The 27,813-nt window shown below is 34.2% G+C and overlaps 1 protein-coding gene across 7 annotated transcripts; it reads right to left on the bottom strand.

Annotated features, from left to right (window-relative positions):
* Positions 1-509: 509 nt before the first annotated feature.
* Positions 510-27,592, bottom strand: LOC109176036 (cytosolic sulfotransferase 12-like). Of its 7 annotated transcripts, none has more exons than XM_019325451.1 (3): positions 26,658-27,592; positions 5,575-5,624; positions 510-755 (listed from the first exon to the last, which is right to left on the bottom strand). In XM_019325451.1, the coding sequence occupies exons 1-3, from the start codon at positions 27,523-27,525 to the stop codon at positions 660-662; spliced, it is 1,014 nt and encodes a 337-aa protein (XP_019180996.1). In that variant the 5' UTR covers positions 27,526-27,592; the 3' UTR covers positions 510-659. The 7 variants fall into 7 exon arrangements, with proteins under 7 accessions (XP_019180996.1, XP_019180990.1, XP_019180994.1 ...); XM_019325447.1 differs by lacking the exons at positions 510-755; positions 5,575-5,624 and adding exons at positions 7,761-8,218; positions 13,111-13,271 and having other exon boundaries at positions 26,671-27,592; XM_019325448.1 differs by lacking the exons at positions 510-755; positions 5,575-5,624 and adding exons at positions 8,211-8,228; positions 13,111-13,271 and having other exon boundaries at positions 26,671-27,592.
* Positions 27,593-27,813: the final 221 nt, after the last annotated feature.

The raw sequence follows: 27,813 nt of genomic DNA on the forward strand, positions 1-27,813 counted from the left end.
TTGGATTGGGGATTCAACCTTTAGGAACAAGAAGATCATTGGAGGGATAAATCAGAGTGACTTAACGACTCATTAAGTGAGAAGATTAAATTAGTATCTGGTGCTCACGTGAACAAAGATCTATCTAATTATATTGCATGTGAATGAAGCACCTCCCGATCGTGTGACCCAGAAGTAAATATATCATCCGATTACTTGCGAGAATCAACTTTTGGACCTAATTGAGAAGTAAGTTACTTCTTGATTGCCTTTATTTAAATTATTGTTAGTTTTCCTTATTTGAGTGCGCACTTCTCGAACGTAAATAAGAAGTGTCAGAATCACCTCTTGTGGTGTGATCGAGAAGTAGGTAAACATACCTTCCGGTCACTGGTGAGAGTCTACTTTTTTGCTTAGCCGAGAAGTAAAGGGGACTCAAATAAAATAAGAGCTGACTCAGTGACGGTATAGTGCGAAAGATATTTAATAGACTAAATTAACTTGAATGACCAACCCCCTAAAAATTTTTATTAAGACAGGAATACCAATACTTTGATTTATATATACGGAGACATGTACACACTTGATCACATGAGAACTATTCAAACAACAACAACAACAAGGAAAAACAATATAACTTTTCTTCTGGCATATAACATACACTAAGTATTTCACCATTATCAGAACTTGAACCCTGTCCCTTTGAACTTTTGTTCAACAATTTGATCAAGTCTGGTGGCCATTTCATCTGTTAGATGGTTCCTCCAATCTCCAACCTTACCATTCCTGAAAAACAAATTATTGGAATTACCAAAATATGAGCCTTTACCAGTCTTGTTAACCTCCAAGTTGCTCAAGCTTTCAAAGCTGCAAAGTCTCAAGATTCCACCTACTACACCACACTCTTCTTCTTCCTCAGAAAATGGACACTCCAAGAACGCCGCCATTCGCCTCAAATGAACTTCAGGCTCTTCCTTAATCTCCTCGTACTTCAAGAACAACACCTTCCTAGGATTCTCCAAGCTCTCCTTCCAGTATCCCAACAAATGATCCCAGAAAGGCCCATACGGACTTGCTCCCCTGCAATATTTCTCGAATGCCTCTGGAAACGGCATTTCACCCAGGCCTCGAAGCTCGGCCCTCATCTTATTGACGAAGTGCCAAAACGACACCACCGTGTCCTTTTGGTTTCTGCACAGATAAATGAGCTTGCATTTCGATTCCCCTACCGATTTTGGCAACAACGATAGTGGCAAATGCGTAGACATTAGCCTCATAAGCCCATTATTCACAGCAAGGAAATCAGGCGGGCTGTTTTGTCTTGCATAAGAAAATTCCAAGTTGGGAATCAAGTCCTGAGGATTTGTTGTGAGTAATGGGTGGTGGGTTTCTTGTAATTGTGATGGGAAGTAGTGTTTTCGAGTGATCAAGGAAAAGATGAGAGCTTTCAACCATGTGGTGCCGCATTTAGGGGGGGTACATAGTATAACATCAGAATGTTGAGCCTGGAAGTGTTGCTGGGATCTGAGAGCACCATGCAAGTGAACAGGAGCAAGCCAAAAGCCTTTGTAGTTATATATATGAGGAGTGAGCCAACCTTCCTCTCTGGGTAGTGATGATGAAATGATGGATTCTCTTAGCTCTTTCGGCCATGAATTTTCTTGGAAGAATTTATGATACGGCAATGAGTTTGAGGTGTTAGGATCAGATGGCGCAGCCATGGAATTGAAGTGTATAGTATTTATTTGGAGATATTCTGTGAACGAGGTCTATCATACTTTTCCTTCTTAATTGCATTCAAGTATCTATTTATAGATCAAATGAGTTGAGATTCATTGATCTTGTAAATATCAACGTCCATAATTAACAAGGATTTAAAAAAACACGGTGATAATTTAGTCATTTTGCATCTAGATCAAATTTAATTAAGGTGCAGGGTTTTCCTTCTTAAGATGCCGGTGCACGGTTTTTGTATATTTGGTTTCTGTGTTGTGTGCTTAAGGTGCGTCAGTTGTTGAAACTTAAGTACGTCAGTCTAAAGCTTTAGGTGTGTGGTTTGTGTGTTTAAGGTGTGTTAGTTGTTGAAACTTAAGGTTTGTCGGCCTAAAACTTTAGATGCATGATTTTCTTTCTTAAGGTATGTTGTTTTCCTTCTTTTAAGCTGCGTCATTTTTACAGTTTGTTTCTTTAATATAATTGAGGAGATAGACACCTTTTTTTTTTTTTTTTTTTTTTTTTTTTTTTGCAGGCACTAAACACAACCACTATCCTTTTCCAATCATGTTTCAACAATCAGAATAGAGATCAAAGGAAGTATAATTGCTTATGAGTGGTAATAAGAGATCTTGAACAATATTTTTTTCATTGATTTGAGCCGTTGATCTAGATTTGATCAACAGCTCAGATCTAACCTCATTTTTCATCTTGAAAGCATCTTTATACCAGAACCACTTCCTTATAACATATATAATAATTAATTAACAATGTTAGGTGCAAGGTCATAACTTTTAAAATTTGAGCAGATCTTTTGGCTGGATGGGCTACATAGATTTTGTACGTAGTAGAAAATTAAGATGTAATATATATTGGTCACGTCTACTCAAAATCGACACAATGGCCAAACACAATGAATTAGTTATTTATTATATATGGGCAATATTTAAACTATGAATAAAAGGTATATTTTTAATATATTAAAGATAAACTATTTATGTATTGAATGTACATTATTTGATAGTATATAAAATAATGTATTTTTAGTACTCAAATAATATACTTTTAATAAATAATCACTACTGAAAATTCTGAAATTTCCGACCACCTGAAAATGATTTTAAATTAAGTTGATACCAAAAAGTCCAAAAAGTGGTCAGAAATAGCAACAAAGATTTTTCGGATACCAAAAGTGGTCGGAACAAGACTTTCAACTTGATTTAAGATCACTTTCAGGTGGTTGGAAATTTCAGAATTTCCAGTAGTGAATGTACCTTCAGTACACAAATAATGTACAATAAGTATATTAAAAATGTACATTTTATTCATAGTCTATGGAATAATGATTGTTCATTATGTTGGGCAGTGTCCAATATCCTGCCATCGAAACGTGACGCTGACTGCCTTGTGCTTTTGGCATAGTGGTAAATGCTTGATCCTACAAGCAATTGAAGAAATCTAGCCTAACTTGGCAACTTCTATTCCCAACCTTTAGTACGCTAAAAGCTATAGCCAGTAGCGAAGACGTAGCTTTATTTCTTTATACTTGCATAGCAATCAACACCATAATCTGATGGGAGGCTGCTAAACTCGGTTCTCCGAGTCGCAGTCCAACACTTGCCTATTGGGTGAAGCTTTAAGATAGCTCATAAGAGCGAGGATTCATGGTTGGACATTGTTGAGTTTTTATGACCATGATATCAATATTAAACAAAGTTTCAACTGAATTAATTAATTATAGGACTGATTTGGAAGGAAAAATCTATTAATACTAGTTCATTCAAAAAGACGTATAAACTCGATATAAAACTGTTTCCATTTGAAACACATCATATGTAATTCGACTATAGATCGATTTAATATGAGGTTCAAACCGCTACTTTCTCCACACCTATCATGGGTTAAACATGTTTTGTTCACGAAATGAATTTTAAGGGAATAAAAATAGTATTCTATAAGGAGTGGAATAAGCAAGGAATAGAATATGAATTGTATTCTTTTGTTTGATTCATTGATGGAATAGAGTTTAGGAATATTATTTTCAGTCTTTGGTTGGTTGGAATATGTGTTTAAAAGACATAAATACCCTATACGAAAGTACCTTACCTTATATCCTGTATCGCTAATTTTACTTAGTATACAAGCGCATATATATATATATATATATATATATATATATATATATATATATATATATATATATATATATATATATATATATATATATATATATATATGGTAGGGTTCCAGTGAGAACATGTGCTTAGGTGAGAACACATCATGTCCATCCATCTAATATTTTTTAATGGTCTAGATTATATTAAGTTCGTGCGAACGCGCATTAAATGTGTGCAAACACACAAAATCACGTTTGCACACATTTAATGCGCGTTTGCACACACTTAATCTAATCTAGACCATTAAAAAAATATTAAATGGATGCACATGATGTGTTCTCACGTTCTCACCTAAGAACATGTTCTCATATGATTTTAAATATATATATATATATATATATATATATATATATATATATATATATATTAACAATAATGTTAGGTGCAAGGTCATAACTTTTATATTTTGAGCAGATCTTTGGCTTCATGGGCTACTTAGATTTTATAGTAGAGATTAGAGAAGATGTAATATATCAAAATAGTTAATGATATTGATCACATCTAGTCAAATCGACACAATGGACAATCATAGTGAATTAATTATTAAATATGGGCAAATTTTCGTGTAATATGAATTATGAATAAATGGTACATTTTTAATATATGTACTAAAAATATATTATTTATGTACTAAACGTATATTATTTGATAGTTACTACTGGAAATTCTGAAATTTCCGACCACCTGAAAGTGATCTTAAATCAAGTTGAAAGCCTTGTTTTCGACCACTTTTGGTATCCGGAAAAACCTTTGCTGCTATTTCCGACCACTTTTTACTTTCAACTTGATTTAAGATCACTTTCAGGTGGTTGAAAATTTCATAATTTCCAGTAGTATGATATAGTATACAAAATGATATTCTTTCCGTACTCAAATGATATACTTTTAAATAGTGTAAGAATTTTCATATTTTTTTAATATAAAAGATAAAAAATAAATCTATCAACAAATATAAACGGCATTATGTCACTAATATATGAATTCAATTTTACCATAGGACATGTCTATCGGGAAGCCAACCAGGTAGCAGATGCTTTAGCGACAGCGGGTTTGAGTTTTTCATCTTCTAGAATTTTTTATGACGCTAGCTCTTTGCCCGAAAAGGCCAGGTTAGCAGTTTTGTAGGATCAAAGGGGCTTTGCCTCTCATCGGGCTGTTCGCCGGCAATAAAGTCTGTTCTCGTTTAAAAAAAAAAAAAGAATTCAATTTTACCAATAATACTAAATACATACATACAAGAGTAAATATTTTGATCTACATAATACCATATGAACACATCACACACCACTGCTGGAAATTATGGAATTTCCGACCACTTGAAAGTGATCTTAAATCAAGTCGAAAGCCTTGTTTCGACCACTTTTGGTATCCAGAAAAACCTTTGTTGCTATTTTCGACCACTTTTTGTTTTCGACTTGATTTAAGATCACTTTCAGGTGGTCAGAAATTCCATAATTTCCAGCACTGCACATATGCAAGAGTTAATCTTCTAACTTTACAAGTGTATTAACAATCTGTTTACCGGGCCAATTGTTTAAAACAGCTAATAAGATAGAAATTTAGCACAATGATCTTAGAAGATCTGAGAGACGACTTAATTGTGTTGTGATCACAACTCGAGCCCTGTCCCTTTGAACTTTCGTTCAAGAATTTGATCAAGTCTGGTGGCCATTTCATCTGTTAGATGGTTCCGCCAATCTCCAACCTTACCTTTCCTGAAATACACATTATTTGGCCTATGATGAGAGTTCTTACCAGTCTTGTTAACCTCCAAGTTGCTCAAGCTTTCAAAATATCAGAATCTTGAGCCTGGAAGTGTTGCTGGGATCTGAGAGCACCGTACAAGAACTGAGAATCTAAACCAAAACCCTTTGTAGTTATACATATGAGGATAGAGCCAACCTTCCTCTCTGGGTAGTGAAATGATGGATTCTCTTAGCTCTTTAGGATAAGAACTTTCTTCAAAAAATTGCTGCACAAATGAGTTTGTGGGGTTGGGATCAGATGGCGCAGCCATGGCAATGTAATTGAAGCTATGAATGTTATTCTGATCTGTGATGTCTTACAATCCTATCTATCTAGAGTTGGCTCGCGACCTAGATCGTATGTTGGAATTGTTGTCCATGAGTGTCAGGTGATTATGGCACAGTTTCTTACTTGTCAGCTTCGTTTTATTCCTAGACGTCTAAATATTATTGCTCATACTCTAACTTCAATGGTCTCTGACCAGGATATTACTATGTTTTGGGACGATGTCCCTCCTGATGTTATTCTTTCACGTTTACAGTAATGAAATTTCGCAGCTTTGCTTTCAAAAAAAAAAAAAAAAAAAACAAAGTCGAAAATGTTAACCATTCCAATCCCCTTCTTCAATTTGAAAAATGATTTTATCTTCAAAGGCTTTGTAAAATGTATGCTATTTGACAATGGCTCGGATAATACTTAATGTTGATTTTTATTTTTTTGACAACCAACTCTATGATTTTATGATACTTGTTATCAATGTTTTTGCTGCGACCATGAAAGGCGAAATTCTTGGACAACAAAATTGCCAACTTGTTATTAAAGAAAACTGTCGTAGGTGCATCATTCTTGTATGTGTTGTAAAAACTGCAAAATTCTCCTCATTCAAGTAGCTTGAATAACACAGTTTGCTACTGCAATTTATTCTACTTTTACGGTTGAAAGTGATACAATATGCTACTTCTTTGAAGACAAAGAAAATATAGTAGATCCAAAATAGAAAGCATATCATAATGTGCTTTTTCTAGTCTTAACATCATAGGGTGTGCATTAGGTAAATCCTTCTTTGTGACTATAAAAAAAAATAAACTAGCTTAATTTATTTATAGTTGATCAACTTTGCAACTCAAATCAAGAAATCGAATAAGCTAATAGTTTTTTTTTTCTCCTTTTGTCATCTTTGAAAGAAAAAGTGACAGCAGATTGCACAAAATCTTGTTAAGATGGGGTGAGAATCAGCATGTTTGATTTGTCCCAATTTTTTTTATTCATGACCCATCCCACGTGATTCATCTATTGAGTGTAGTTTTCAGATAATGCCCCTCCCTTTTTAGTTGCGTTATTTAATTTCCTTATTTTGATTGACTATAGTTTATGAATGCACAACATTAAAGTAAATTTTTAGGGTTTTGTGCATGTCTATGTGGTACCATGAAGTGAAGTATATCCTCATAAAAGCTATAAAAAAAAAATGAATGTACCATACCTATTTAATTTTGCCGAAAAGTCATGCATCACGAATGCAAATTCTTGTTCTAACCTTATAGAATCATCGTCACTCCTATCATTTGACATGATAGGACCTATTCCATTAGTGTAATTGAAACTAATCGATCGTCTATATTTTTACATTTTTATCGCTAAGTTGTATAATTGGAGTGCTATTTAAAATGGAAATAAGTAAAATAGGATGTAAAGTATTGTTGGGCACAATGGACAATCATAATTGACTAATTATTATTAATAAATATAATAGCGAACGTGTAACTTTTTTTTTTTTTTTCTTATACTTGCGTAACAGTCAAGTTATTCTGCTCTTTGAGCTACTATCTAACAACAACACATAACTGTTAAAAATTTATTAATATAGGAATAACAATACTTTGATTTATACGTGACATTAAACTAAATTTGAACCTCACTTCTACTTAAGCACAACAAAAATGATTCTCAAATCAAATTAAAGCACTGATCATTATCAAAAATCATTATCAAATCAAATTAAAGCACGCACAATCACAAAATGATTCTCTAGGCACTGATCATCACATTATTACAATTCAAACCACAAGAAGAAAGCAGATTTTTTTTTATTGGCATATAACATTAGGTATTTCACGATTGTGTCACAAATATGGATTTGACTTTATCAACCGTTCTCAACACATACATACATATATATAAGAGTTGATCTTTTGAACTACATAATATGATATGAACACGAGTTAATACTTCCAATGGTCCTCCGAGTATTAAGGGTTTACCAGCTGTGGTCCTCCGAGTTTTAAATAACCTCCAATGGTCCTCCATGTTTTAAAAAATAACCACCCACAGTCCTTTTAGGACGTCTCGTAGTTATATTAAACTCGGGTTATTTTAAGAATTAGGACCACATGTGGTTATTTTTTAAAACAAAGAGGTCCATTGGAGGTCATTTAAAACTCGAAAGACCACAGCTGGTAAACTCCAAATACTCGGAGGACCATTAGAGGTATTAACTCATATGAATACATTACACACATACAATAGTGGATCTTATGAGCTTATAGTAATTAGGGAAATTTGAGCACAATGATCTTAGAAGATGAGAGAGACTTAATTGTGATGTGATCACATCTATCACAACTTAAGCCCTGTCCCATTGAACTTTTCTTCAACAATTTGATCAAGTCTACTGGCCATTTCATCTGTTAGATGGTTCCTCCAATCTCCAACCTTACCTTTCCTGAAATACACATTATTTGGCCTTTCATGAGAGTTCTTACCAGTCTTGTTAACCTCCAAGTTGCTCAAGCTTTCAAAGCTGCAAAGCCTCGAGATTCCACTTACTACACCACCCTCTTCTTCCTCCTCAGAAAATGGACACCCCAAGAAACCTGCAATTCGCCTCAGCTCAACCTCAGGCTCTTCCTTAATCTCCTCGTACTTCAAGAACAACACATTCCCAGGATTCTCCAAGCTCTCCTTCCAGTATCCCAACAAATGATCCCAGAAAGGCCCAAAGCTACTTGCCCCCCTGCAATATCTATCAAATGCCTCTGGAAACGGCATAGCTTCCATGCCTCGAAGCTCAACCCTCAGCTTATTCATGAAGTGCCAATACGACACGACGGTGTCCTTTTGGTTTCTGGACACACAAATGAGCTTGCATTTTGATTCCCATACCGATTTTGGCAACAACTCTAGTGGTAAATGCGTGGACAATACCCTAAACCCATTACCATTCATAGGGAAATCAGGGCTGTTTTCTCTTGAATAAGAAAACTCCATGTTTCGAATTAACTCCTGAGGACTTGCTGTGAGTAAAGGGTGGGTTTGATGTGATACTGGGAATTGTTTTCGAGTGCTCAAAGCAAATACCAGAGCTTTCAACCAAGTTGTGCCGCATTTAGGGAGGGTGCATAGTATAATATCAGAATGTTGAGCCTGGAAGTGTTGTTGGCATCTAAGAACACCGTGCAAGGAGTGAGCATCAAACCAAAACCCTTTGTAGTTATAGATATGAGGATATTGCCAACCTTCCTCTCTGGGTAGTGAAATGATGGATTCTCTTAGCTCTTTAGGATAAGAACTTTCTTCAAAAAATTGCTGCACAAATGAGTTTGAGGGGTTGGGATCAGATGGCGCAGCCATGGCAATGTAATTGAAGCTATGAATGTTATTCTGTGAGGTCTGTGAAACTTTTTTTTTTTCCTTGGGATATATATAGATCATATGAGTTGATTGAGTTAGGTCAGGATAATTAAATTAAATATGAAATATTGAATATATATCTTAAATTATAAGGTTCTAGTAAAATTGTATCTTTGATTCATGAATTATAATGTATTAAGATGTCATCATTACCCCAAACCAATACAATGGGCAATCATAATTAAGTAATTATATTAACAATGCTATTATAACATTGCCTCTCTTAAACAAAGTCGAAAATGTTAACCACTCCAATCGCCTTCTTCAATTTGAAAAATGATTTTATCTTCAAAGGCTTTGTAAAATGTATGCTATTTGACAATCGCTCGGATAATACTTAATGTTGATTTTTATTTTTTGGTAATCAACTCTATGATTTTATGATAATGTTATCAATGTTTTTGCTGCGACCATGAAAGCTGAAATTCTTGGACAACAAAATTGACAACTTGTTATTATAGAAAACTGCCGTAGGTGCATTTTTCTTGTGTTGTAAAATTAAAACTCCAAAATTCTCCTCATTCAAGTAGCTTGAATAACACAGTTTACTACTGCAATGTATTCGACTTCTACGGTTGAAAGTGCTACAATATGCTACTTCTTTGAAGACGAAGAAAATATAGTAGATCCAAAATAGAAAGCATATTCTAATATGCTTTTTCTAGTCTCAACATCATCCGTCAAGGGTGTGCACTAGGTAAATCTTTCTTTGTGACTATAAAAAAATAAACTAGCCTAATTTATTTATAATTGATCAACTCTGTAACTCAAATCAAGAAATCGAATAAGCTAATAGTTTTCTTTTTCTCCTTTTGTCATCTTTGAAAGAAAAAGTGACAGCAGATTGCACAAAATCTTGTTAAGATGGGTGAGAATCAGCATATTTGATTTGTCCCAATTTTTTTTATTCATGACCCATCCCACGTGGTTCATCTATTGAGTGTAGTTTTCAGATAATGCCCCTCCCTTTTTAGTTGCGTTATTTAATTTCCTTATTTTGATTGACTATAGTTTATGAATGCACAACATTAAAGTAAATTTTTAGGGTTTTGTGCATGTCTATGAGGTACCATGAAGTGAAGTATCCTCATAAAAGCTATAAAAAATGAATGTACCATTCCTATTTAATTTTGCCGAAAAGTCATGCATCACGAATGCAAATTCTTGTTCTAACCTTATAGAATCATCCTCACTCCTATCATTTCACATGATAAAACCTATTCCATTAGTGTAATTGAAACTAATTGTCTATATTTTTACATTTTTATCGCTAAGTTGTATAATTCGAGTGCTATTTAAAATGAAAAAAGTAAAATAGGATGTGAAGTATTATTAGGAGAAGATGAGTCCAATATTGCAAGTATAAAAAAATAAAGTTGTACATCCATTATTAAATATAACTTTTGATGTATTAATTAATAAGCATTGATTCTCACAAATATCATTAATTATTTCCTAGATGCTTAAAATTTCATAATTAGAATTTAACACCATACGTCATAAACATATTATCACTTTATGTTGGTCTTGAACAAGCTAAAAGTCTAGAAAATGGGGTGGGGTTGGAGGGGGAAGGATTGAATAGAATTTTAACACTTTTTCAAAATTGCTCTAAGCTTGAAATTAGAAAATCAAAGCTAGAAAACAAGTTTCCTTGCAACGGATGTCTTCAAGCTTGCCAAAAAATGATGTAGATAAGTTTGATATTTTAATATGTTAGTGTGCGTACAGTATGTGGTTAGTTACACTAAATAAATAAAAGCGAAAATGTAAAGAGATTTAGAGATTTTTATAATTATTCCTAAAATTTTCTTACTCCACTCTTTTCCTTAAACTTTAAGGAGGATTCCACGCACTTAGTATTTATTTACAAAAATACAAAGTGATTCGAAGTCTTCAACTTCTATCAAATGGCAATTCTTGAGACGATCAGGGGCCTTTATCGACTTGTCTTTCACTACTTGATCAAAGCTAGTCAAGGGTCAATCATGGAGTCGCTTTGCAAGGTTGATCTCTCAAGTTCCTTCAGCTTGAAATATGATTTTGGTTAAGCATTGGACTTCAAAGAATAAAACTGATTCTTTTTTAAGCTTAGAAGACTAGATTCAGCAAAGTTGCATTTTCACAAAAGCTTTGAGTACTAGATCACAAGAATTCATTTTTAACTAGCATCTTCTTCTAAGCTTGGAGTTCTCCTTTTATAGATGAAAAAGGGTGTGCACCAACTTTGAAATTTGAATTTGTCCGTCGTAACTCAGCAAGTGGTAACCGTCCAAAAGCTATCACAATTCCCTAAAATCTGTTCTCATATCTATGAACTTGTGTAGCTTGATATCCATAGGTTAATGATCATTTCCCTATCAGTGTAAAAGCACACTTTAGTCCAAAAAAACTTCCCTTACTTATCACCAATTTATCTTCCAATGACTTTTTTTTTTCTTCCTCATATGAGCTTCTTCCGAGGTTCCTTAATTAAAAAGGTCTCCATTAAAGTTCCAATGAAATTGGTTGCTCCCAATTAAAGGTATTAATCTAGACTACTCTTCCCGAAGCACAAAGAGTCAATGTCGCCTCCACAAAGGCTTGAACCCAAAATCTGCAACCTTGGTGTTGTTAGACCACAAGGTCTTGACAGATGAAGCCTATCTTAATTTACGAGAAATGAGGGGTTTCTAAAGTTTATACAATAAGATTACATCATCAAAGTTTTATTAAAAATTATTCCTAACACTTTATAATTAACGAATCAAAATTACAATTTTACTAACACCTAATAATTTAAGATACAAAATCAAAATTTAATTATCTTTATTCTTTACCTACAAAAGGTAAAATTTCTTGTCCTAATGACCCACACTTCAACACGACAAGATTATGGAGGGATATTATATTAACTTAATGGCTCAATAGATGAGAATGAAGATTAATGTCTGGTGCTCTCGTTGAGCCACTGCACGAGAGGATGAAAATTTAACTATACTCACTTAACCCAACTCATCAGATATTGATGGGGAAAATGTCTGTATGGGCCTTTCAGGGATCATGTGTTGGGATACTGGAAGGAGATCAGAGCTTGGAGAATATATCCTAGTAAGGTGTGGTTCTTGAAGTACGAGGAGATTAAGGAAGAGGGTGATGAATGTTCAGTTGAGGCAAATTGCAGCGTTCTTGGATGGTGTGTCCATTTTGGGAGGAAGAAGAAGAGTGTGGCGTAGTGGGTGGAATCTTGAGACTTTGCAGCATTGAAAGCTTGTGCAACTTGGTGGTTAACAAGACATATGTTGAATAAGGATAAAAGATCTATCTAATTATATTGCATGTCAATGAAGTATTTTTCGTGTGACCGAGAAGTAAATATATATACCTTCTAGTTATATATGAGAATCAACTTTTAATTTCGACCTAGTCCAGAAGTAAGTTTACTTTTAAATTACTTTTATTTTAAATTGTTAATTTTCCTTAGCACTTTTCGAACATAAACGAGAAGTGTCAGAAGTACTTCTCACCATGTGATCGAAAAGTAAACATACCTTCCGATTATAACTGAGAGTCTACTTTTCTACCTAGTTGGAGACTCAAATAATAAAATAAGGACAACTACCGATTAAGTGACGGTTGCAAATTAATTGAAGGACCAAAACAGTGATTTCCCTTAGAACAATTTATTATGACATGAATACCAATACTTTGATTTATATATACAAGACAAGTACACACTTGATCACATGGGAACCATTCAAACAACAACAAGAAGAATGAAAAAACAATATAATTTTTCCACTGGCATATAACATACACTAAGTATCAGAACTTGAGCCCTGTCCCTTTGAACTTTTCTTCAACAATTTGATCAAGTTTTCCGGCCATTTCATCTGTTAGATGGTTCCTCCAATCTCCAACCTTACCTTTCCTGAAATACACATTATTTGGCCTACCAAAAAATAAGCATTTACCAGTCTTGTTAACCTCCAAGTTGCTCAAGCTTTCAAAGCTGCAAAGTCTCAAGATTCCACCTACTACACCACACTCTTCTTCTTCCTCAGAAAATGGACACTCCAAGAACGCCGCCATTCGCCTCAATTGAACATCCGCCTCTTTCTTCATCTCCTCGTACTTCAACAACAACACCTTCCTAGGATTCTCCAAGCTCTCCTTCCAGTACCCCAACAAATGATCCCAGAAAGGCCCATACAGACTTTCTCCCCTGCAATATTTCTCAAACGCCTCTGGAAACGCCATTGCTCCCAGGCCTCGAACTTCACCCCTCAGCTCATTCATGAAGTGCCAAAACGACACAACAGTGTCCTTTTGGTTTCTGCACAGATAAATAAGCTTACATTTCGATTCCCCTACCGATTCTGGTAACAACGATAGTGGCAAATGCGTAGACATGCAATACCCTAAACCCATTATTCATAGGGAAATCTGGGCGGTTTTCTCTTGCATAAGAAAATTCCATGTTTCGAAATAAGTCCTGGGGACTTGTTGTGAGTAAAGGGTGGGTTTCTTGTGATACTGGGAACTGTTTTCGAGTGATCAAAGCAAATACGAGAGCTTTCAACCATGTCCCACACTTTATCCATTTTGTACATTTTATGGGGTGCTAAATTGAAAAATTAGAGTAACTAATGTGTCTTTGCTTATAGTTTTATTCATTTGCTCAATAAAGGAAAAATGAAGCATTTTGGAGCAAAATTGACCAAATTAGGAGCTAAGAAGTGCATGGGAAGAAAGCAAATAGCCATTCAGAAATAAAATAGCATTATCAAGAATAGTCCGACTATATTATTCAGCTATCATCTATAAATTTGCTTTGTACACAATCTAAGCATATATATAGTAAATAATTAACAATATTGGGTGAAAGGTCATAACTTATGTTTTGAGCAAATCTTTGGCTGATGGGTTACTTAGATTATATTTTGTTGTTGAGAAGATGTAACATATCAAATTTGGGCACTGTACAACATCCTGTCATCGAAACGTGACGTTGACTGCTCTGTGCTTTTGGCATAGCTAGTGGTAAACAATGCTTGATCCTACAACAAGCTTTTGGCATAGTGGTAAGTGCTTGGTCCTACCAGCAATGGAAGAAGATCTAGCCTAATTTGGCACGCAACTTCTATTCCCGACCTCCAATACGCTAAAAGCTATAGCTAGTAGTGAAAACGTAACTTTATTTCTTTATACTTGTGTAGCAATCAACACCACGATCTGATGTCTGGATGCTAAACTCGATTCTCCGAGTCACAGTCTAACACTTGCCTATTGGGTGAAGCTTTAAGATAGCTCATAAGAGCGAGGATTCATGGTTAATTGGACATTGTTGAGTTTTTATAACCATAATATAAATATTACACAAAGTTTCAACTGAATTAATTAATTATAGGACTGATTTGAAGGAAAAATCTATTATTACTAGTTCATTAAAAAAGACATATAAACTCGATATAAAACTGTTTCCATTTGAAACACATCATATGTAATCCGACTATAGATTTAATTTGAGGTTCAAATTAAACCACTACTTTCTCCACACCTATCATGGGTTAAATGATAACACTTGTTTTTCTACTATATTTTGTCCCATACTTTAATCCATTTTGTACATTTTATGGTGTGCTTAATTAAAAAATTAGACTAAGTAATGTGTCTTTGCTTATAGTTTTATTCATTTGCAAATAAAGGAAAAATGAAGCATTTTGGAGCAAAACTGACCAATTTAAGAGCTAGGAAGTGTATGGAAAGAAAGTAAATGACCATTCAAAAATAAAGTAACATTATCAAGAATAGACCAACTCCATTGTTCTGCTATCATCTATAATTTTGCTTAGTACACAAGCTAAGCATATATATAGTAAATAATTAACAATGTTGGGTGAAAGGTCCTAACTTATGTTATGAGCAAATCATTGGCTAATGGGCTACTTAGATTATATTTTGTAGTTGAGATAACATATCAAAATAGTTAATGATATATTGGTTACATCTACCCAAAAGCGACACACACTACTAGAAATTATGGAATTTCCGACCACCTGAAAATGATCCTAAATCAAGTCGAAAGCCTTGTTCCGACCACTTTTGGTATTCGGAAAAACCTTTGTTGCTATTTCTGACTACTTTTTGCTTTCGAATTGATTTAAAATTAATTTCAGGTGGTCAGAAATTTCATAATTTCCAGTAGTGATAATTGACTAATTATGCCCGCATGGGTAGCTCAAGGTTTGTTATATCATGCACCATGGTGCATGATCAATCATGCACCGCGCATCAGACACTATAGTGTGTCTAAACCGACACTGTCTCACGTATTATTTTTATATTATCAAATGAAACTACAGTTATATCAAAATGATACTGTAGTTGTGGTGAAATGAAACTACAGTATATATAAAATGAAACTGAATAACATTTCACATATTTGAGTGTATATTGTACAATGAAGCTGTAATTATATTGAAATGATCATGTAGTTGTGTTTTAATGAAATTATAGTGTATATAAAATAAAATTAAATTACATTTTCACATATTTGAGTGTATAAATATTGAATGAAACTGTAGTTGTGTTGAATTGAAACTGCAGTGTATACAAAATGAAACTGAAGAACAAAGTTATTTTTTGAGAAGATTCTGTTTCTTTGCATTAAATAAAACGACGTCATTTTGACAGTGTCAGTTTAGACACACTGTAGTGTCTGACGCACGGTGCATGATTGATCATGCACCATGGTGTATGATATAATTTGTCGCAGCTCAACTGGTCATAGAGGTGAAAGTTGGAAAGAATGACCAGAGATCAAGTCTTACCAGCCGAAGTGAGGGGGCTCCTTGTGCCCAGTAAGCAAAGGTCTCCGAGCTACCGTCTCACAACAACACATACATGTTACTAATATGGATTTGATTTTACTAACCATTCTCAACACATACATTTTACTAATATGGATTTGATTTTACTAACCATTCTCAACACATACATTTTTTCCCATTGACATATAACACTAGGTATTTCACCATTGTGTTACTAATAGTCAAAATAGATCAAAATAGTCAATGATATTGAATTGGTCACATGCATCTACATGAAATCGACACAATAGTCAATAGGCATCACAAATAATTAATAATAAAGCCAATAATGGATAGACATAACACAATTAATTTAAAGATATTGTGACACTCTGATCTCTACCTAAATCTCACATCAACAATAGGCAATAGCATATATCAATTGTTGGAGTTTTAAATATATACTAGTTTTTTACACGCATTACGCGATTGGGATAATGTCTAATTTTTTTTTTTAAATAAATACTTTAAAGTATATCAATGTAAGATTATATTGGAATTGTTCATGCATAGATAATTGAATATTGAATTTGCGTATTTAAATAGGTAATTCTAAGTTTACAAATGCAAGATAATATAGTCAAGAGCGAAAAGCAAAAAGTGGTCGGAAATAGCAACAAAGGTTTTTCCGGATACAAAAAATTGTCGGAACAAAATTTTCGACTTGATTAAGATCACTTTCAGGTGGTCGGAAATTCCATAATTTCCAGCAATGAACGTTAATTAATTTTTTTATAAATAAATTGGAGGGTGTTTTGGGGAAGGAAAAATCCTTCCCCAAAACGCCATCCCAACGTGCTGTTAGTGGCGTGTGGAACTTCAGCGGTTTGGAGCAAATTATTGAGTTACCAAATATGGTTTTTAGTGTTTTGACTAAAATGATGAATTTATCAAAATTTTAGTAAATCCACTATTAACCAAACCAGACCTAAGTTTATGATTTAGTGGCTAGCCTCCATCAAATTGATTTTTTTAATATATACGTTTTTGCATTATTTAACCATTGTTGTTGGGGTGGAGTGCTATTCAAAATGAAAAAAAAAAATAGAGAAATAGGGTGGGAAATATTATTAATATATTGTATCAAGTACAATCTTTGGTTAGCACCCCAATAATTGTCATGCACCCGCCAGGCCGCCAGCCTCAAATGCTTTTAGATACCAATGCTAGGATCATACGTTTATCATCGATCACTATGTTTAAAGTTAGTAGTACAGTGAAACACAATTTTAAGTTCATATACTTGCATAGCAGCCAGTTCACAATTATTTATTAATTATTAATTTTGTAGATTTTTGAGAGAGGTGGTAGATTAAACTACAATAAACAAGATATTAATCAAGTTAGAGACGTATGGATAAAGTAGAAAAGAGAGAAAAAGGAAAAAAGAAAAAAAAAATAATAATAACATGTTTTTTACACGCCCTAGGCACACTTGCATGGCTGGCTGCTAGGACTGTTAACGAACCGAACATAAACGAACGGAGGTTGTTCGTGTTCGTTTGTTAAGGAATTTGGAGTGTTCGTGTTCGTGTTCGTTTGTTAAGCGTTTGTTAGTGTTCGTTAACGTTCGCGAACACGTTCACGAACGTGTTCGTTAACGTTCGCGAACACGTTCACGAACGTGTTCGTTAACGTTCGCGAACACGTTCACGAACGTGTTCGTTAACGTTAACGAACACGTTCGCGAACGTGTTTGTTAACGTTCGTGAACACGTTCGCAAACGTGTTCGTTAACGTTAACAAACACGTTCACAAACATGTTCATTAACAAGCACGTTCATGAACATATTCATTTACGTTCATGAACACTTAATAAACAAACACCTGCACATGTTCATGATCACAATTCGTTCGTGAACAATAAATAATCTACGTTCACGAACAATAATCAAATAAACAAAACACAACTACAAAACTAATATAATATATAATATAATATAATATAATATAATATAATATAATATATATATGTTTGTGAACATGTTCGCGAACATTATTAAACGAACACAAACGAGCTTGTTCACGAACAATATTAAACAAACATAAACGAACTTGTTCACGAACATTAGTAAACGAACACAAACGAGCTTGTTCACGATCTCTTAGCAAACGAGCTTAAAACTGTTCAAGCTCTGTTCGTTTATTAACCGAGCTCTAAATTTTGTTTGTTAATGTTCGTTTACCTTAACAAACGAACATAAACGAACACTTACCGAACACGAACATGAGTAGTTTGCCGAAAGCTCTGTTCGCTAACACCCCTACTGGCTGCACTGATAAAGCCTTGTTTTTTAACTTACCGTGTGTCCTACAACAAATCAATATTTGGTGTTTGGTTCATGGAATTCAATTTCCATTGAAAAATGAATTCCTCAAATTTGAAGAAAACAAAATCCTTGATTGGACCAAGTATTTTGTTTTCCATGGAAGATGGGAATTAAAAGTGATATGGATTACCTATTTTACCCTTAATTTTTTTAATTGTATTACTTTTATTAATTTGTAAGGACATATAGGTCTTTATACTCGTTATTTCTTACAATTCCAAATCTAACCAAACAATAAAATTAGTATTCTCAGTAATTCTTTTTTCCACCAACCAAACAATGAAATTCATCTTCCTAGTAATTATTTTTCCATTAAATTTTTCCACTTCCCTTCAAATATTTTCCGCGAATCAAACGTGCCCTTATATCCCATCGCTCACCTCTCTCCCTTCACATAAAAAAATCTTTCATATCATGTGATCCTAAATCTATGGTACACTGACTATAATATATTCATGCACCCTACCTAATCAACATTTCACATCACCCATAAGTATCATGTGATCCCAAATCGATGGTACACTGATTTTTTTTTTATAATTATGGATAATTTGAACTGTTGATTAGACACATAAATTTATGTGGTGTTTGGTTGGAAAGAATTTAAATTTCATTCTCACATAATTCTCACGATACAGTGAATGTTTTCCTTAAAAATAAATGTGATCAATTGGGCAGGATGCGCTGGGTCTGTTGGTTACTGCCAGATCAAGGTTGGATAAAAATCAATACGGATGGCGCCTTTAAGAGAAATACGAAGCTTGAAAGTGCCGGGGGCCTTGCCTGGAACCATAAAGGAGAATGGCTTTTGGGGTTTTATACTAATATATTGGATTTTCAAATAGCTTTGCCGCGGAGTTGTGAGGCCTAAGGGGGAGTCTACGGCTGACAAAGGACATGGGTTATAAAAAATTCATTCTCGAGTTGGACTTAGAATCCGTTGTGGCTGCTATGAGTGGGGAGAAGACTGCTCTTCTTCCATTTATAAAGACTGTAAACATCTGGTAAATAATCTTGATCAGGTGATTTTACCGCCATACTTTGCGAGAGGGAACAAATGCGCGGATCATCTAGCCAACCTGGGGCAAAATGCAGCTTGGGGGACAGCATGGCCGCTTGACACCCCGCCAACAAGTTTAAATCCTCTCCGGGAACGCAAATTATGCTGTGCAACCATGTGCACCATGTATGGTACATGGTGCACACGGTTGCAAAAACGACGTCGTTTTGACTAAAAATGCGCGTCCCACTTAAAAAAAAAAAAAAAAAAAAAAAAAAAAAAAAAAAAAAACAGGTTCGATTCCCGGCAATAGCATTTTTTTGTGCATAATTTGAATTATATATCCACAATGAATGAACTAAATATCCACAATGAATGAACTAAATATCCACAGTGAATGAATAATTAAAAATCCAGAATGAATGAACTAAATATCCACAATGAATGAACTAAAAATCCAAAATGAATGAACAACATAATGTTGTTAAGGGGAATCGAAACTGATTTTTTTTTTTTAAATGGAACACGTTTTTAGTCAAAATGACGTTTTGCAACCGTGTGCACCATACACGGTTGCACAGCATAACTATTGCTCCTGGAAGCTGACGCCTTTGGGGCATCAGGGCATGCGCTATGAGAGTTTAGTAGCTGTCCTTTTTCGCCCGTAGGATACGGGTTTTTTTCAATAAAAAAAAAAAATGCACCCTACCTAATCAACATTTCAAATCACCTATAAATATCATGTGATCGCAAATCTATGGTACACTTGATTTTTTTTTTTTTTTTAATTATGGGTAATTTGAATTGTCAATTAGACACATGAATTTACAGAACGTATGGTTGGAGGGAATTTAAATTCCATTCTAACATAATTCTCACGTAATTCTAAAGACCACTAAATTTCTTAGTTTGGTTCAAAGGAATTGCAATTTCGCATGATGGTTTATCTGTGTAGAAACCAAAAAGACACGCTGGTGTCGTTTTAGCACTTCATGAATAAGTTGAGGGGTGAGCTTGGAGGCCTGGGAGCTATACCGTTTCCAGAGGCATTTGACAGATATTGCAGGGGAGAAAGTCAGTTTGGGCCTTAAGAAAGGAAGATTAGGCAAATACTTATTTTGTGTATGTTGAAGTGGATTTGAGTATAAAGATTTGCATTTCTGCGTGGATCTTAATAAAAGGGAGGAAGAAAGAATCATTCCAAACGAGACGAAGGATGAAAAATTACCATTATGACTATTTCTAACAGTCAACTAACAGAATTTTTAACAAAAGACTAAATTGTGTAAAACCATCAAAATCGAGGACTAAATTGAGCACAAAAAGTCATTTAAGATTAAATTGAGTAAAATCACTATAGTCGAGGACTATTTTAAGTATTAACTTCAATTAATATTAAATCATATGGGTTTGATTTCACTTAAAAAAAAAAATAAAAAAATTTAGCGCTTATCACCCTCTAATATAGAGATAACTTTGAAAAAATTATTTAAATAGGAATAATATTACTTTATTTATGACATACACATGCAAATAAAATATAAATTAAATAACAGTTCACACTTAGCTTTACGACAAACAAGAATTACAAATATAAATAGCAGTACGTACAGTCTTTCCAACAAATTAAATTAAACAACTAATAAAATATTAAACATTAAACAAAACATGAATACCACTACCATTATCAATTAATTTAATTAAAGCACACTCGCAATTTAATTAATTGTGATCTGATGAATGATGAATGATGATCATAAGTTGAGACCTGTCCCTTTGAACTTTTCATCAACAATTTGATCAAGCCTGGTGGCCATTTCATCTGTTAGATGGTTCCTCCAATCTCCCACCTTACCTTTCCTGAAAAACAAATTATTCCCTGCAGCTAATTGCCTAATAACGGTATTTCCAGTCTTGTTAACCTCCAAGTTGCTCAAGCTTTCGAAGCTACAAAGCCTCAAGATTGCACCAACTACGCCACACTCTTGTTCCTCCTCAGAAAATGGACATCCCAGGAACTCTGCAATTCGCCTCAACTGAACTTCAGGCTCTTCCTTAATCTCCTCGTACTTCAAGAACAACACCTTCCCAGGATTCTCCAAGCTTGCCTTCCAGTATCCCAAAATATGATCCCAAAAAGGCCCATAGTAACTTAATCCCCTGCAATATTTGTCAAATGCCTCTGGGAACGATATAGCTCCCAGGCCTCCAATCTCACCCCTCAACTTATTCATGAAGTGCCAAAACGACACCAGCGTGTCTTTTTGGTTTCTGCACAGATAAACGATCTTGCATTTTGATTCCCACACCGATTTTGGTAACAATTTTTGTGGTAAATGGGTAGATAATAGCCTCCGCCCATTACTCATAGGGAAATCGGGGCTTTCTTCCATAGCATAAGAAAATTCAATGCCTGGAACAAATTCATGTGGATTTTTTGTGAGCAAAGGGTGGATTTGCTGCTGTGATGATACATTATCTGGGAAGTAGTGTTTTCGAGTGATCAACGCAAATAATAGAGCTTTCAGCCAGGTTGTGCCGGATTTTTGGTGGGTACATAGCATAATATCAGAATGTTGAGGCTGGAAGTGTTGTTGGCATCTAAGAGCACCATGCAAGTGAATGGAACCCAGCCAAACGCCTTTGTAGTTGTACATAAGAGGTGTGACCCAGCCTTTCTCTTTGGGCAGCGACACGATTGATTCTTTCAACTCTTGAGGGTATGAATCTTCTTCTATAAATTGATTCATAATTTTGTTTGAATCATCAGATGGCTGTGTGTTATTGTATATATAATGTGAGATCTCATCTACTGCAAATAATTGTAGTATTTATTACGGAGTACGTAATTTATTGCTAGCCACATGGCTGCAGGTCCACATGTAATTTATAATGAATACACTACAATGGATTATTATTATTTTAGTTTTATTATGCATAATCTTTTTGCAATTAATCAAATTGGTTAGGTAATTAAGGACGATTATCAAATTCTGATTCTGTATGTACTTCATGTGTATCTTAAAGATTGATTTGGTATTCATAATTAAATCAATATATAATAAATGTGTGTTGCAAATATATTTATTTATGTAGTGCTCATTATCCTAGTTTTACTCTTCCATGATTAATTAGATATAGTTTTTAGGAATATGGTTGCTCTCTTATGTGGGAGGTGATAGGTCCGAGCCTCAGTGAAGACGATTAGTAGTTTGGGTACACACACCTTCCCTCAATAAAAAAAAAAATCCAAACCCTTGTAGTTGCCAATTTGCAATCTTTGCGTGGTAGGAATTATCCATAATTCATCAACTCAAACTAAGAAGACCAATAAATAGTTTTGACCGGGAGTCAATTTTAAAATTTTGTAATTATTAAGTCAATTGTCCGACAAATTTGCCTCCGGTAATTATAGTTTTCGGTTGAAGATACCACATTTGAGTCCGTATCACGGATCCTTGTCGATGAGATGGACTCGGGTCAAGATAAAAATGTAATTTGTCAACATTAAGTGTAATACTTTTGATGTAAATGTAATACTTTTACATTAAAAAATTGTAACAATATTCTTTTTTTCTACCACACACCTTAAGCACAAAAACAAAGCACCTAACAACACAAATCACTCACCTTAAGTACACAAATACAACAAAGCACCTTAAGAATACAAACCATGCACCTAAGGTTTTAGAATGACTCACCTTAAGTTTCACACAACTGGCGCACCTTAAGCATACAAATCACGCACCTTAAAAAGGAAAGCCACGCACCTTAATTTTCAACAACTACTCACATTAAGCACAAAACTCACGCACCTTAAGCACAAAACTCACGCACCATAAGCACAAAAATCATGCACCTTATATGAAGGAAAACCACGCACCTTAAGTTTTAACAAATACTCACAATAAGCACACAACCCACGCACCTTAAGCACAAAACTCATGCACCTTAAACACAAAAATCATGCACCTTACGAAGGAAAACCACGCACCTTAAATTTGGCCTAGATGCAAAAATTACAAAATTGCCACCGCATTTTTTTTAAATTTTGGTAATCTTGGATGTTGATTAAGCAAGATCAATGGCTCAGATTTCACCACACAACCGCACATGGGCGCGCCAATTGCATTCGAACCTAATTATAGAATCCTCTTTTTAGATTTACTACCTCTTTTTCATGGAATTAGAATCCTATGTCCGATCCGTTGAAGTCTGACATTCCCTTCTAGATGATAGTCGCGTATTATTCTTCGATCAACATAGAGAACGTCGTTCCTGAGCAATAATCATTCTAGGTGAACCTTAATCAAGTATGTTTTCTCAAAACTATCAAGTATTTAAATTTGATGTGTATATAGCGTGTGTGGTGTATTTGTTTATAATAACGAATGAATAATAATAATAATAATAATAATAATAATAATAATAATAATAATAATAATAATAATAATAATAATAATAATAGTTAATTTCACTTTTGGTTTTATGATTATTGGGGTGTTGTCAATTTTAGTCCACAACTTTCAAAACTAACAATTTAGTACCTTAACTATTCAATTTTTATCAATTTTAGTCAGTCTGGCCAAATTGTAGGCTAATTGTTGACCAATTGTCGCCAATTTTATCCACATCTCACCTGCCTCTATATTAATTCAAACAATAGTTCACAAACTAGCTTCCATTTTAACACTGGATTAAAAGATTCTGGCAATAATTGACCAATAATTAGGCCGAACTGATAAAAATTGATAAAAATTGAGTAGTTACAGTACTAAATTGTTAGTTTTGAAAATTGTGGACTCAAATTGACAACACCCCAATAGTCATAGGACCAAAAGTGAAATTAATTCTAATAATAATAATAATAATAATAATAATAATAATAATAATAATAATAATAATAATAATAATAATAATAACAATAATAATAATAATAACAATAATAACAACAACAACAACAACAATAACAACAATAACAACAACAACAACAACAACAACAACAACAACAACAACAACAACAACAACAATAATAATAATAATAATAATAATAATAATAATAATAATAATAATAATAATAATAATAATAATATCCACAACAACAATGGACATTTTAGACTTTATACTATTTATTCCCTCTCAATTCCCATGTATACCAAACATTGAAATTTAAATTCCCAGTAATTTTGAAATGTTGAAAATCAAGCTTCAAATCCGAGATTACAAGCTTCCAAAATGTTATAGCACATAAATCTAAGCCTAATCTAACCTAAAAATATGAAAGAAAGGGAAGGAGAGTAGGTAGGGTTCAACTATGGGTCAAAATCGTGCTTAAATAGTGAACAGAGCACGGGTGGCACGGCCATGCCAAAAAACTGCAATTCTGGGCAGTGGATATCTCTATTTTTGACAGGGGTAACTCCCACCCACCGGTTTCCGATAGAAACCATGCTCTGATTGTTGGCGGAAAATGACTTTCGTCAAATTTTGGCGGAAGTTATTTTCTGCCAAAATGATCACATTTTCCTCAGTCAACGAAAAATATTTTCCGTTAACTCAATTTTCCAATTGTATCCAAACACCAAAAGTCAAAAAATGATTTTCAGAAGTTATTTTTCAGATTTCTAAATGGCCTAAGAAAATAAACCACTATAAAAAAATTCATTTTAATTACTAATGGATAAAATTCGAGTTAGTTCACTTAGTTGTAGTGCTAATAAATTTGTTTTCTAAAGATGGTTGAAGCATTAAATAATATACCCCCCTCCATCCCCAAAATAAAAAAATAATAATAATTTTTTTTTGAATACTGCACAACGGTTTCTATTACAAATTTTACAATGTAATATCTGTTCATAACTGTCATTAGACTAATAATAATAATAATAATAATAATAATAATAATAATAATAATAATAATAATAATAAACATCTGTACGTGGAACTCAGGCATTCAATGATTATTTGTTCCAAGTGGGAAAAAAATATCAATAATTGAGTGGTTAAGATTGAATTGTCAAAAAAAGATTGAATTGTCATGATTTTTATTTACACATGCTTTTTTGAATGAATTATAAGAATAACTGGCTTTTTTCTTTCTTTTTTTACTTAAGTAATCTAGCTTCACCAATGCAAGTTAATCTTAAATAGATACCCAAGAAGGAATATTAGTTGCATATGTTGGAAAAAATAGCTTAAATGACATAAAATGACATATTAAGTGGCTAATTTGTGGTAAAATTATCAGTGGGGTTCACTTTCGATTTGGGTCGGGTCAAAGTGGATTCAGATTCTTTGTAGTAAGACGAAGAGATTGATACATTGTACGCTCAAAACGGATAATGGGTGAATGAGATATTGATTTTCAAAGTATACCCATTTGAATTGGAAAATGAAGGGAAAAACCCGCATTGGTGTGGGAGGAAGATTTGCCCCACTATTTATACAAGAGCTCTTTTTAAACTTATTGAATTGTATAGCATAGAGGCTTTCTCTCGCGCGCAAGGGGTGCAAATCAAATCTCTTCAACCCTATAAAAAGAGAGGTTCGCAGGATTCATTGTTTGGGTGCTAAAACAGTGAATGGTAGCACATTTTATCCTGGAAAACCTAGACTACAACGCTTCTACTTGTGGGAGATATCAAATTAATAAGGTTTTAAGGAAAAGAACGATTTGTTCAAACTCGTGCTAACCACTATCCGAATCTTCCATCTTTTCCTTCTCAATTTTTTACTTCTTCCCATATAATAATAATCTTTGCGTAAGATTATTATTTTTGGATTTTCCACTATATTACCCAAAAAGACCTCAAAGAATAACATTTAATTAGCTCTAAATACAATACTTGGCATGGCTGCTGCACATTTTTAGAAGTTTATTAATACAGGAATAACAATACTTTGATTTATAAAGGACATTAAACTAAATTTGAACCACACTTCTACTTAAACACAATAAAAAAAAAATATCATTATCAAATTAAAGCACAGTCACAAAATGATTCTCTACGCACTTGATCATCACATCACACCTTGAGCCCTGTCCCTTTGAACTTTTGTTCAACAATTTGATCAAGTCTGGTGGCCATTTCATTTGTTAGATGGTTCCTCCAATCTCCAACCTTACCTTTCCTAAAATACACATTATTTGGCCTCTCATGATAGGTCTTACCAGTCTTGTTAACCTCCAAGTTGCTCAAGCTTTCAAAGCTGCAAAGCCTCGAGATTCCACCTACCACACCTCCCTCTTCTTCCTCCTCAGAAAATGGACACCCCAAGAAACCTGCAATTCGCCTCAACTCAACTTCAGGCTCTTCCTTAATCTCCTCGTACTTCAAGAACAACACCTTCCCAGGATTCTCCAAGCTCTCCTTCCAGTATCCCAACACATGATCCCAGAAAGGCCCAAACATACTTGCTCCCCGGCAATATCTATCAAATGTCTCTGGAAACGGTATAGCTTCAAGGCCAAGAAGCTCAGCCCTCAGCTTATTCATGAAGTGCCAATACGACACGACGGTGTCCTTTTGGTTTCTGCACACACAAATGAGCTTGCATTTTGATTCCCATACCGATTTTGGCAACAACTCTAGTGGTAAATGCGTGGACAACACCCTAAACCCATTACCATTCATAGGGAAATCAGGGCTGATTTCTCTTGAATACGAAAACTCCATGTTTCGAATTAACTCCTGAGGACTTGTTGTGAGTAAAGGGTGGGTTTGTTGTGATACTGGGAATTGTTTTCGAGTGGTCAAAGCAAAAACCAGAGCTTTCAACCAAGTGGTGCCGCATTTAGGGAGGGTACAGACTATAATATCAGAATGTTGAGCCTGGAAGTGTTTTTGGCATCTAAGAGCTCCATGCAAGAACTCAGAATCAAGCCAAAACCCTTTGTAGTTATACATATGAGGATAGAGCCAACCTTCCTCTCTGGGTAGTGAAATGATGGATTGTTTTAGCTCTTCAGGGTAAGAACTTTCTTGGAGGAATTGATGCATAAATGAGTTTGAGGTGTTAAGATCAGATGGCGAAGCCATGGCAAGTATTTGGAGCTATATATGAGTTGAATCTTATTTTGTGAGCTCTATGCAACTAATATTCCTTCTTGGGGTATCTATTTATAGATCATATAAGTTGGGTTAAGTCGGGATTATTAAATTTGCCCCTCTATCTACTATCTATCTACTATCTACTATACTAATAAGAGCCCAAGAGAGTTAGGCCTATAATGGGTAGAAAAATCTACTATATATATACTAATAAGAGCCCAAGAGAGTTAGGCCTATAATGGGTAGAAAAAATGGCGGTCAAGTTTTTTAATCAAA

Source organism: Ipomoea nil, unplaced genomic scaffold (genome assembly GCF_001879475.1).
Source record: "Ipomoea nil cultivar Tokyo-kokei standard unplaced genomic scaffold, Asagao_1.1 scaffold0688, whole genome shotgun sequence".
NCBI classification, from domain to species: domain Eukaryota; kingdom Viridiplantae; phylum Streptophyta; class Magnoliopsida; order Solanales; family Convolvulaceae; genus Ipomoea; species Ipomoea nil.